The 12,846-nt window shown below is 35.3% G+C and overlaps 1 protein-coding gene across 2 annotated transcripts in view; it reads right to left on the bottom strand.

Annotated features, from left to right (window-relative positions):
- The window catches only part of MSR1 (macrophage scavenger receptor 1), an 81,771-nt gene that overhangs the window by 53,231 nt on the left and 15,694 nt on the right, over positions 1-12,846 (bottom strand). For both annotated transcript variants that reach the window (XM_030312231.1, XM_030312232.1), the window contains exons 4-5: positions 7,507-7,919; positions 2,549-2,735 (exon numbers count right to left, since the gene is read on the bottom strand). In XM_030312231.1, the coding sequence (XP_030168091.1) occupies positions 2,549-2,735; positions 7,507-7,919 (600 nt within the window). The remainder of the gene's footprint in view (positions 1-2,548; positions 2,736-7,506; positions 7,920-12,846) is intronic.

The following is a 12,846-nucleotide window of genomic DNA, read 5'->3' as shown; positions in this document are numbered from 1 at the left end:
TGAGATCTTGGGGTGAGTAACTAGTTAGATACTGATACAGCTGACACATAAGCCCAGGAACTCAACAGACTGGCAGAGTGTATGGGGAGGGATGCTCGAGAATCAAGGGTTTGGTTCCGGATTTATAACATTTTGGATATTGATTTGAAATCCAAAGTGGAGTTATCTAACTGTTAGAGGGAATGTTGATTCATTCAAACTTTTCTTTATCAGCTTTTCTAATGTAATAATTAAAGAATGGAAGCAACGTGTTCTATATAAGTCAGCTATAAAGCACAATAATAAAGAGAACACTCCTGCAACGTCACAAATCAAGAAACAGGTATCTATTTGGGTGCTTCCCAATCTCATCCATCTTGTTTCTTTTCAGACCTAAACTTTAACTTGAATTTTGTGGTTCCCACTTTCCTGCACTTTAAAAGCTACCAATTCTCATTACATATGTATGCAGCTATAAATACACATGGTTTACTTTTGCTAAATTATGAGCATTAGAAACAAAAATTAGTCTTCTGGGACTTGCTTTAATTTTTTCCCCTGTAAATACTTGTATATTAGACTGAAAATATTTTTTCCTAGTGTTATGTAATAAAAACCTCATGGATTTCTGTTAATTACTAATAGAATAAAAGGGTTAAGATCATAAAATAGAGTTTAACAGACTCAAGTAAGAGGACCTAGCATGAATTGAGGTAGAATCACAGAACAAAGAGTACCAAAGTTTGTGAAGAAGCAGTATTAGGAGAGACCGATGCTGAAAACGTTCCTGAACTTGTGATCGACTTAAATTTACAAACAGGAGAAGTAAAACAAATGTGATACGAATCAATTCTCAATATAAGAAACACAATTAGTGAAGCGGCAGGTAATAAAGACAAGAAGAATGACGAGCAGATTCGGAGCAATCATTTTTAACACAGCAAAGAAAGCCAAAAAGCCAGGGAAATATCTTCCAAATACTGGTAGAAATAACAGGAAGAGCTGTTGTATACGTATGTACTAGAACAATTTTGAACATCAAGGACAAAACAGAGAAAATGAAATCCAAAGATCTCACCATTTGGACTTTCACTTAATGAACCTCCAAAAGATAAACTTTAGGAAGAAGGGAAATGATCCCAGAAGAGATGTCTGAAGTGCATTTAGAAGAAGGGAAAGTTAATCAACTTATGTGCAAATTTTAATAAATATTGTATGTATATACTGACTAAATTCTTAACTTTCTTTTTAAACTGGATAAAATAGAAATAAACTATACTCAAAAACAGCAGGAAACCAGGGAAAGGGGTCATCAGATACAGTGTTTTAAGTTCTTTGGATCTTTAGGGTTGAGGTGAAGCTATACATCAACTTTAAACTTTAACATAAAACTCAAGAACAACTATCAACAAAATAGGAATAGATTAAAAAGTCTCCAAAATCTTCTTGGTGACTTTTGCAGAAAGAAAAATTCATTGAGAAAAATCTCAATCTGAAAATAGACAAGAAAGGAAAGCAAAGGGACCATAGAACTGGACAAAAGCAGCACAAAATAAGATGTTAGAAATAGATACAGTGAAAAAAAGAAAGGTTAGATTGCATATTTTTAAGAGTTCTTGGCTGGCTCAGTGGGTAGTGCACACAACTCTCGATCCCAGCCCCACTTGGGTGTAGGGATTACTTAAAAATAAAATCTTTCTTTTTTTTTTTTTAAAGTTTATTTATCTGAGAAAGGGGAAGAGAAAACGAGCATGCTTGCGTGCGTGCACACACACACTTACGCGTGTGTGCACAAACAGGGGAGGGGCAGAGAGAGAGAGGAAGACCAAGGATCTGTGATGACAGCAGGGAGCCCAGTGTAGGCGGGCTCACACTCACGAACCACAAGATCATGACCTGAGCTGAAGTCAGATGCTTAACCAACTGAGGTACCCGGGTGTCCCCCAAATAAAATCTTTAATAAAAAAAAAGTGTTCCTTATAGAAGACAAACCTAACACAAAGTAAAATATGGGAAAATATTTAAAAAAGAAATAAAATTTAGAGTAAAAATATATAGTATGTATATATTAATTTAAAAATCAGTAAGATTCAATTTACTGTGGTTTACCAACAGGAATGAAAGAAGAAATTGACAAATTTATTGTTAGTTTGCGGAGTTCAAAAGCCTTTCTAATTAAGAATACAGTCAGGTAAAAAGTAAAAAAGAATCTGGAAGTTTTGAAAGTTTTGAAAGTTTTGAAAAACAGAAAAAAGGTTTGATCTGTGGACAGGAAGAGAATTTGGTGCCTTACAGAAAACTTGTATTCATTTTCATTAATATGGGATATTTTGAATAATGACTCATTAGACCTTAAAGACTTTTTTTTTTAACATTTTCATTTAAAGAATACCAAGATGCTGATATCTTACCATGTCTCGATGAGATCTCAAACTTCCTTTCTCTGGACATTTGTAGTAAACATATGTTCAAAAACTAATTTATACCATAAGATTTCAAACACCAAATCTCTGCACATATCAGTACATTTTAATATATCATTTTCTGGAGGAATGAGAAAATATTTTACCTTGAATTAAAGTGATATTTTTCAACGTCTCAGAGTGTTCCCAATCTTTCAGTCTGAGATCATTAGTGATATTATTCAGTAGTTTCACTTCTCCTTTTATTTCCTGTTCCAAATTCACTTGTTTTTCTTTCATAGACATAATTTCTGCTGATGCATTGTACACACGCTCCTCTAATCTACTCATGTCCTGTGAAACATAAGCAAGCACCCACAATTTTTATTACATACATAATTATCAATATGTAAGTTTAAGAAGCCCTGGAAGTCAGGTGTTTTTTTTTTTTTTTTTTTTAAACAAGAATACTATAGAACATTATGGAATAAGAATGTAGAAATTAGAGAACTGTGCTAAGCCAGTAATTTTTTGGCTTTGAAGCATTTCCTCTTTTAACTGAATGGCTGAATTTTTACACCCTATGTCCCCACAAAATTAGTTGAATATATCCAAGGTATGCTTCGATTCCTAAATGTATGCATGTCAAATTGCTGAAAATGAAACAAAAGCTTGTATGATTTTTATCAGAAGTGAAATTTCTTTGTACTGTACTTTGAGTACCTACATATTCTATGAATTTGACAGAATTTGTACATTAAACTGTTTTGTAGCAATAATAAAGTTTAATGTTACAATTCTCAGTGATAATGAACATTCAAGATAGGTTTTAATATTCAGTAAAATCTCGGGGTGCCTGGGTGGCTCAGTCAGTTGGACGGCCGACTACAGCTCAGGTCATGATCTCGCGGTCTATGAGTTCGAGCCCCGCATCGGGCTCTGTGCTGACAGCTCGGAGCCTGGAGCCTACTTTGGATTCTGAGCCTCCCTCTCTCTCTGCCCCTTCCCTGCTTGGTCTCTCTCTCTCTCTCTCTCTCAAAAATAATACACATTAAAAACATTTTTTTAAATATATTAAAAAAATATTCAGTAAAATCTCAACTAGAATTTTAATATCTTACTTTCAATGTTTATTATTTATGTATTTCAGACATCATTTTGTTTTCAAATACACATATATATTGTGTGTATTTATATACATACGTCCATACATAGATTGTGAACAGATGATATCATACATTTTAGAATATGTTTTCACTTTTCACTCAATAACATATTAAAGATTTTTACCTATTAAAATATTCAGATACTATTTTCAACGATTTAGTGGAATTATATTTATATATTTTTCATAATGCAAGATTCCTAGAGATCAAGTTTTGAGCTGCATACTCTTTTTACTTCTTTAAGCAATGTTGTAATGAATTTTATATATATATATATATTTTTTTTGTTTGTTTGTTTGTTTGTTTTTTTTTTTAACATATTTGTACAAGTGCTTCTATAGGACAGCTGCTTGGAAAGTAGGTCTGATCAGAGGGACTAAATGCTAAGCTTTTTGTTCAATACTGCCACAGTGTCCCCAAATATATGGCACTATTTTTTAAACCTTATTCATCATATATCAGTATCTACTTTTGCACCCAAATATGCTGGGTACCTTCAACATATTTAGGTTTGTAGAGTTAAGAGTCAATACATAATACATCATTCTATATATTTGGTTTTTGAATTATGATGAGGTTAAATATATAGTCATAAAGTTTTTCACAATGTTTATTACTTCTCCTTTCAAGACATTGGCTTGGTTTTCCTTTGGGTGTTGGGCCTTGTTTCTGATGCGGCAACCTTTCTCGTCCATTCTGGCTATATTTTCTGTCTCCCCATTCTAATTTGGTCGCATCCTCTGTCTTCGTGGTATGCTCTATACTTTTCTAAGGAAATCTCTACTTAACTGCTGATGTATTCTCATTTCCCACTGGCATATAGAAATCAACCAGGGACACACTGCTCTGTAATCCCAGTACAAAGAGAAAATTACACTTGCCTTGACTTGACAAGTTGAGGTGAGGGGGTCAAGGCAGTCAGGGTGTAAAGCCTTTGAGATAAATGAACAGATATCTAGATTTGTCTCTTCAGTGGCACTATACTCAAGCAGAGAAGCTTATCAAATTGTACCGCTCTAACTCTGCCTTCCCCCATCCAAAACCCTATTCTTTGTTATCTCTACCCTCTGTCTCCTCCTTCCTTGACTATTTGGCATTTCCCATGCAATATGGTATGTCATGATAATGAAAAGTACAGCACAGGGAATATAGTCAATAACACTGTGATGACATATGGGGACCGACAGTGACTACGTTCTCATGGTGAGTACTGAGTACCGTATAGAGTTGTCAAATCACTCTGCTCTACACCTGAAACTTGTATGGTATGTCAACCGTGCTTCGATAGTAAAATAAAAGAAATAAAATTTGGAAAAATACATATAAAAGTAGAATAGTGAACAAGGACGTTCACAAAGCATAGCAACATAAAAACATGCCCAGCTTAATCGGGGTGCCTACAGATTGCTGTAGGCTGGTTAGGTAGTTAAAGACGCCCATGGGGCAGAGGTCAGGGGACTGGCAGCTGATTTTGCTACCAAAAAGTTACTCTTTGCCCACGTTCTTCACACACAAAGCTGAAGTTGGTTGTTTTTTTTTTTTTTTATTCCCTTTTCTGAAAACTGCATATGGTGCTCATATTAGCCAGATTTCACTTGCAATTGTTTCTAGGGGGAAGACGGAAAGTGCATTTTATTTTTTTTTTAAAGAAGCCTATTCAGCGGCCACACACACCTTCCAGACTCTACCATCAGTGGCCCTGCTGGAAACTGGCATTTAATTTTGCAGTCTTACAGCCCTTTCTATGAACAATGGACATGATGAATTCCCACCTCTCTTATTTTGTGCTGGTGTTCTTTTTTTCCCTCAAATTGATGTTTGGTCTGTCCTTGATAGGCATCATGCTGGTATCGCTTGGAAGCCTTTCTCTCAAACAACATTTACTGATTTGGGCATTCATTTAACTTACTTATTCCTGAATTAGGTTAAAGATTCAAAGATGGTAAAAGTGTTTAAGCCATGGGATAAGAGGCCGAATATTGTTTTCAGTGAGCACACGTGTGCACACACACGCTCGTAGTGACCTAGTTTCTAAATCTCTACAAGTGATTACTGCCTTAAAAAAATAGCTTTGGAAGTCCCTCCATTCCCTTGTACCTTCGTTTCTAATGATGGGACCCAGTCCAAAACATAAGTGCAATCTATCCAAACCCAAACAGTTCACTGATCATCACATTTTGATCATTTCCAGTGATTATCACTTTAAACAAGCTCAGGATTTTTACTGTCTTCCGTATGATTTCCAATTTGGCTTCCACTCTTGATGTGAATTCATAGATAATCTATAGTCTCTACTGAATCTGGGGGCCTATCTCACTGCTCTTCTGTTTTTACATAAAGTAATATACCTTCTCCTTTCCTCTTTTCCCCCAAGTTAATCAGTTATTACTCTTACCATTGAAATTTTACTTATCCGTCTCCCATACTCATCTACGCCGCAGACAGCTGCTTCTTAGTGAATCTCTACCCCTTTGTAGCCCAAGTCATTGATATTTCAAAGTGGCTGATATGCTTACATACTTATTAACAGTGTGGGAAACACAGTGAGATTTTGGAAGAGATGATATGGAATAGAAACAGAGTATCAAGGCTGGTGTTGGCATGAGGTTTACCAACAAAGTCCTCCTATTTATATAACTATGCCATTGTCTTCTGACACCTTAAGATCAGGATCATGTGAAATTCAAAAGTTCTGAGTGATTGTACCTGACAAATAAATATGTAGGCTATTTTTCCTTAAACTGTTTCGTCTATGCTCTAGTCAATATTTTAGTTGATCTTCATTTAATGTTACAACTTTAGAGGCTTACTGATGCTCTGTAAGTGATAATCCATTTTTTAAAAAATCACTACAGTTAATACTGTATCTATACAGAAAACAACTTCACTAATCAAAAAGGGTTCTATTCAAATAAAATCTACTACCAAGATGCCAACATTGCTTCGCTAAGGGTAGAAATTTTGTAGGCTTCACGTTAATTATGTTCTTAGGTCCTAGATATTTTGTGATGTAAAGATCATTTTTTCACAGGAGTAAATTTTAGTCATCTACTTATTTTTCATGGGATGGAGCAATTATAATTATTTCACAACAACCCCCCCCCCCAATTTGAAATAAGGGGCTTGCTTAATTTCTTTCTCATCAATACAAAGTAATCCAGCAGGTTGGCCACACAATAGTCCATAGAAGAGGTCAGAAAACTACAAGCCAAGGGTCAAAGTCTGTTTTTGTGAAGAGTGACTGACTGGACCACAGCCTCCCTGGTGTATCTGCAAATTGGCTATGGCTGCTTTTGCACTGGAATGACAAAGTTGAATAGTTGAAAAGAGACCTTAGAGTCCCCAAAGGCTAAAATGTTTACACCTGGCTCTTTGCATAAAAGCTTTTGCTGACAAGCTGGTCTATCTAAACATGTCTTGCTCTCTTATCCTGTGTCTTTGATCCTATGATAAAAATAAGATGCTGTATCTATCATTCCAAATTCAACTCTAATTATAGTTATCTTTACACATTAAAACGTATGTATACTTCTTGGGAATGACAAAATAGACTATTTTAAATTTAGATGTTGTATGGATCTATGATGTTTCCATTTCTTTGATGGTGAAGAAATTTGGGTCTGTTGTAAAACTCACAAATACAGAGTAGCTACAAATATCACCTAAAAATTATAATTGGCTTAGACAGTCTCAAGAGATAGTATAACAGGATTCATAAAATTAAAATACCTTAAGAGAGTCTATATCCAATGGAAAAAAATTCACCCTCTGTTGGGAATCTGGAGAAGACACTAGGTAAATTCATGTAAAATCTTCTGGTAGGATTACCAGAGGAATCAGGGTAAGTCAGATGACGTTGAAACAGGGCTTACATATTGTGTTTTCTTGAACTATCTGAGGAGATAGAATCTAGATGGATTCAGTGCTGGCATGTGACCTTCTAATACAAAAACTCTTACCTCTTGATGTTTAAATGTATTCTCTTGGACTTTGCCATTCAGTGTTTGAATATTGAGCTGCAAATCAAGCAATGTGATATTCAGACTGATTAATGACTTGGAGATTTCATCTATTGCGTTTCCATGTCCCTGAACTGAGGAAACCAAGGTGCTCAGCTGGAGAAGAACATCATTGAATCTTTGATCAGTCACCAGACTAAAATTTTGGAAATGCTCTGAATCTATGAGATTGGCTTCTGCATCTGAAATAAATTGGATTCTCTTCTCCATGTTGTTCATTTGTTCCATTACAGCTTCTCGAAATCTCATTTCTTCTTCACTGTCATTTGCTTTTCCTGCGAGACTTTGAGACATATCGTTTGCATTAATTGAACCAACTGTGCAATTCTTCATTTCCCACTTCAGGACTTGTGCTGTATATTTAAGGAAAAATAAACAAAGTCATGACCAGTAGCCTTAAATGCACACACCATTCCATTCCATATCGTTCCAATCCACTGTAACATTCTGAAGGCCATCCAAACTAAACCAGGTGTTTATTTTAAATACACAATGTGTGAACCACACTACACCTATCGCCGAGAGGAAGACACTCTCCTTCTCCCACTTTACTTTAGAATTTATTCCAGGATCAAGTCATTCTTTCTGAATTGCTGCTTCTGTGCATCTTCCGAGCCACCGCATTTGGCTTTGACAGTGAGAGTAAATTCTACAGATCGTGAAGCGCACTGTATCCTATTCCTCAAGGTACGTTAGGATAAAATGAGATAATGCTTAACACAATGTCGGAAGCAAGTATGTTGAATACATTAGCTGTTACAAAGATAAATGATGTGACAAAAACACTATCTAGTAAAAGTAGAAGTATCAGTGTTAACCACTGTATGAACAAATTTTTGGCTCATCTTCCTCATCCAGTCGCTTAAGCTGGCAGAGAATTGTCATTTTCAGTTTATACAGGCCTCATTTATTATTGGTGGAACAGGAAATTGGGCAAATAATTTTTTTCACTTTAAAAAATACTGTTCTTTTAAGATTCCCCTTTACCTAAGATAAAATATATACTCATGACAGAAACAATTTTAAAGACAGGTAATGAAGAAGAATAATCGACCACTAATCTCACCATCCTCAGTTAAGTGCTAACATTTTGGTGTGTGTATACCAAAACTGTCTTTTTTCACTAGTATACAACTATTACAAAAATAATTTTAATACCTACGCCATATTCTCTGAATGGACTACCAGATTTATTTAACAACTCCCCCACACTTCATTTGTTCTGTTTTTACTAAGAGATCCAATACTTTGACAAACAATCTTTTAAGTAATCATTTCCTGAAAAAGAAAAAAAAAAAGAATCTACTAAATGGTATTTGGGGGATATACAGAGCCGCTGATATGGATTTCCAAATTGGCATATGTTCTCTAAATAAGCTAATTGTCCTTCTGAAAGGATCTAGAGCACTATGTTTATAGTTTCAAATAATGAAAAGCATAAACATTAGCTTTGCAGACAAAAATAATACAAAATTATACCTAATGAAGAAAATGTTAAATATCATTTGATCCCTGTCAGTGAGATTTTTTCCCTATCTCCCTCTGTATCTATCTATATTATTTTATGTACATGTCTATCAGTCTTTTGTGTTATTTTGAATACATGTGATTTTTCATATTTGGCCATTACTGAGCAATAAAAAGAGTAACTTCATATAGTTTAAAAATAGATCTACATAAATAGCTATACTTGATATGCCAGTTGTTTCTTTTAAACATTTTTTTAGCGTTTATTTATTTTTGAGACAGAGAGACACAGAGCATGAACGGGGGGAGGGGGGGGTCAGAGAGAAAGAGACACACAGAATCCGAAACAGGCTCCAGGCTCTGAGCTGTCAGCAGAGCCCGATGCAAGGCTCAAACTCACGGACCGTGAGATCATGACTGGACCAGAAGTCAGACGCTTAACTGACTGAGCCACCCAGGTGCCCCCCCCCCGCTTTGTTTTTGGGGTTTTTTTTTGCCAGTTTTTTTAATAAAAATGATATGGCAATATGATCAGCCTTATAGATTTCTGAGAATTCAGTGAGATAACATATAAAAGATCATTATTTCCACTCCAAGCTCAAGGGTACTTAAACAAATGAGAGGCTGGTATTTACCCAGGAACAAGCTGCCTGATTCTAGAATCTAGCTCCTTTTCTCAATGACTAGCTTAGGCACTCTGGGAAAGTTCTCTTCTTGCTTAAGTTCCCCAAAGATTGAAAAGTAGTAACTACTTCTAAGTGGTTTGGAGGATGGGTGAGATAAGGCATGTAAATCTCATAGCATATAAATGGCCTCTATGAAAATTCTATTCAAATTAAAGTGCCTTATCCATGAAAGATATGATCTTAGAGACTGTCTTCACTAGCTTTAGTTAAAGAAGCTGTTTGATAATGTTTGTTTTTGTAACTATTATCATATGAGGAATAAGCATGAAACTATATATACAATTAAATCCCAAGTTAGTTTTTAAAAGTATTATATATAATTCTAAAAACTAATATATATATATATATATATATATATACACACACACACACATATATACGTGTATGTGTGTGTGTGTGTGTGTGTGTATATATATATATATATATATATATATATATATATATACACACACATATACATATAGAGAGAGCGTGCACGCACAAGTGGGGACAGGGGCAGAGGGAGAGAGAAAATCTTAATTAAGCACGCTCCATGCTTAGTGTGCAGCCCAACACCAGGCTCGATCCCACAACCCTGGGATCAACCCGAGCTAAAATTAAGAGTCAGACGCTAAACCCACTGAGCTACCCAAGTGCCCCAATCCCAATTTTAAAGAGCACATATTTTCCTCATTATGCTCTCTTCAAAATTAGCTTATCTGAATGAATGAACTCTCGCACTACATTTTGACAAGATCCCACAGAGTGTGTGTTATCTTATACTTAATTTATCAAGAAAGTGGACAAAAAGTGTATTTTTTAGTTGGATCTCATCGCATTTATTACATTAAGTGTGGGGAGCACGCTCTGGACCGACAGCCTCATTCATACATTTAATTCTCTGGTTTATTTATGAAGCACCTGCTGCGTATAAAGCATTGTCTGAGCAACTCTGGGAGGATAATACCGGGAATGGATTTTGACTGTAATAGAGACTCAAACTAACAATTTTTACAAAACTATTTCAAAGATGTCCCTTAAAATTTTTCATTTCACGATGATTATTGCTTTTTTAGGTAGCAGCTAAGAATCCAGTTTCTGGAGTAGAATGGCCTGGGTTAGCAACTCTTGCTCTTTTCTTTTTAATCTGTGATCTTGGACAAGATCCTCTGTCAATGCTTCTATTTTACTACCTGTGTGACAGGATACGACCAGTCAGTGTTCACATAATTAAATGAGCTAATAGAGGTGAAGTACTTACACTACTTCCGGGCATACAACAAGCATTTGTTAACTTCGAGCTTTTGTTATTAATATTTTGGATTCCAAATCTGTGACTTATGTATCTGTATGTACAATACTGAAAGTATCGATGGGGGAATTAATATCGTTTAATATTAAAACATGGCAGGGGGGAAGGTGGGGCGTTGCAATGAGCATTGTACTTTCTGCACTTTATTTTACTCAGCGCAGTGATCTAATGCTCAACCATGGAATTCTTCGCTCACTGAAAATAACTTCTATTTCATAGCGAGAGAGCAAATCTTTCCCACAGTACGGAAAAGGAAGACTTGAGCTGACAGAATATCATGTGACCAAGGGTTTCTATCTGACACTGAGCTCAACATACAGTTGACAATAAAGGCTACATTTCGCTTATAGATTTACAAACACAACACTGCTTGTTTTCCCAAATCCTGTATAAAAACTAATTTCGAACTAACTTCTCAAAAAGCTGTTTAACTCTGTATCATAAATCTAGGTAAAGAACGTCAGAGTTCAGATTTTCAAATGTTCATTTCTCTCATTATCACTGGGGAGATGGCATTTTGTGACTTTTCTGTTTCACATTTGAAAGGAGACAAACTTTTATGGCTTATGCAAACCCCCAGGGAGAGAGTGATATTTCACAGATCACATTTACTCCTTCATGTCGCTAATATCTTCCCCTGCCAAAAATTTGTGTTATTATGAACTAAAGAATCTTCAGTATTTCAGCAACAATTATGTATACATTAATCCTAGATTGTATTTTATTGTCCAGAGATGTTATTTCATTGTACTAGGACAGGGATCCGGTAGTTTCATTAAGAGATGATAGCATATGGAGTAGACTTTATCATTAAAAGTATCTTCCACTGTGTAAGACATTTTCAATTTGAAAAGAGTTTTTATGCACATTTTATTTCATCCATCAATTCCCGTTTGCCAAAAACAGAGTAATTTTTATCTTTTAGGAATATATTTTGCCCTTATTTGTAATTATTTTGTCTCAAGTAGAGATCTGTATTACATTTGGGTGTTTTTTATTTTTTGGAAAATATTCTGATCGGTAACTTACATTGAAAATGGATTGTCAATTGTTTATTCAAGTATGATAGAAATAGTGACATCTAGTCCAAATTCTGGTGAACGTGAATGCTAATGTGAACATAGGAGATTTGAACATTTTTAACTTCTTGTCAATCCTACAGGTGCCTGCTTAGTTTTAGGAAACAAAAGTACTTTAGATCAGTCATTTCAACCCAACAATGAATGTGGAAACTTGGTAGTATTTTCGAACCGCCCAAAGATTTTGAACTTGGTTAGAATACTGAATTCTCTCCAGACTTCATGGACCCATTCTGCACATGCCTGTTACGCAGAAGTTGCACTACCTGCCGTTGACTCTGCAGGCCATGGTTTGTATAAAAGTGATGAAATTTATCCAAATTCTAACTGGCTTATAGCTAATTATTCCAAGCAACATAGCACCTTTCAATTGTGCATTTTGAGTGAACAAGCATATACGTGATCAACATACAGATAATCTAAATTCATCAGGAAGTCAGTCGTTTAATGACAGACATACTATATTAGGTCCTTTTATGTAGATGGCTGTGGTTGGCTTGATTGGTCAGTTTAGTTTCTTGTGGTTGTTTTTTGTTTTTATTTGTTTTTAATGGCCAAGATAGGAATTAATTAATTTTTACCTGTGGAAATATTTTCTCAGCTAAAATTATGGAGACTGTTCTGTTTGTGTGTGTGTGTGTGTGTGTGTGTGTGTGTGTGTGTTTAATTGGCCAGACACATTTTGTTCTAAAAATTTAATTATACTGGGAGATAGTAGGCCATAAGAGGTTAGGAGTCAAGAATCACGGATAAGAAC

Source organism: Lynx canadensis, chromosome B1, assembly GCF_007474595.2.
Source record: "Lynx canadensis isolate LIC74 chromosome B1, mLynCan4.pri.v2, whole genome shotgun sequence".
Classification (NCBI taxonomy): domain Eukaryota; kingdom Metazoa; phylum Chordata; class Mammalia; order Carnivora; family Felidae; genus Lynx; species Lynx canadensis.
Note: the sequence above shows the minus strand (reverse complement) of the source record. Positions and strands in the feature narration are given on the sequence as shown.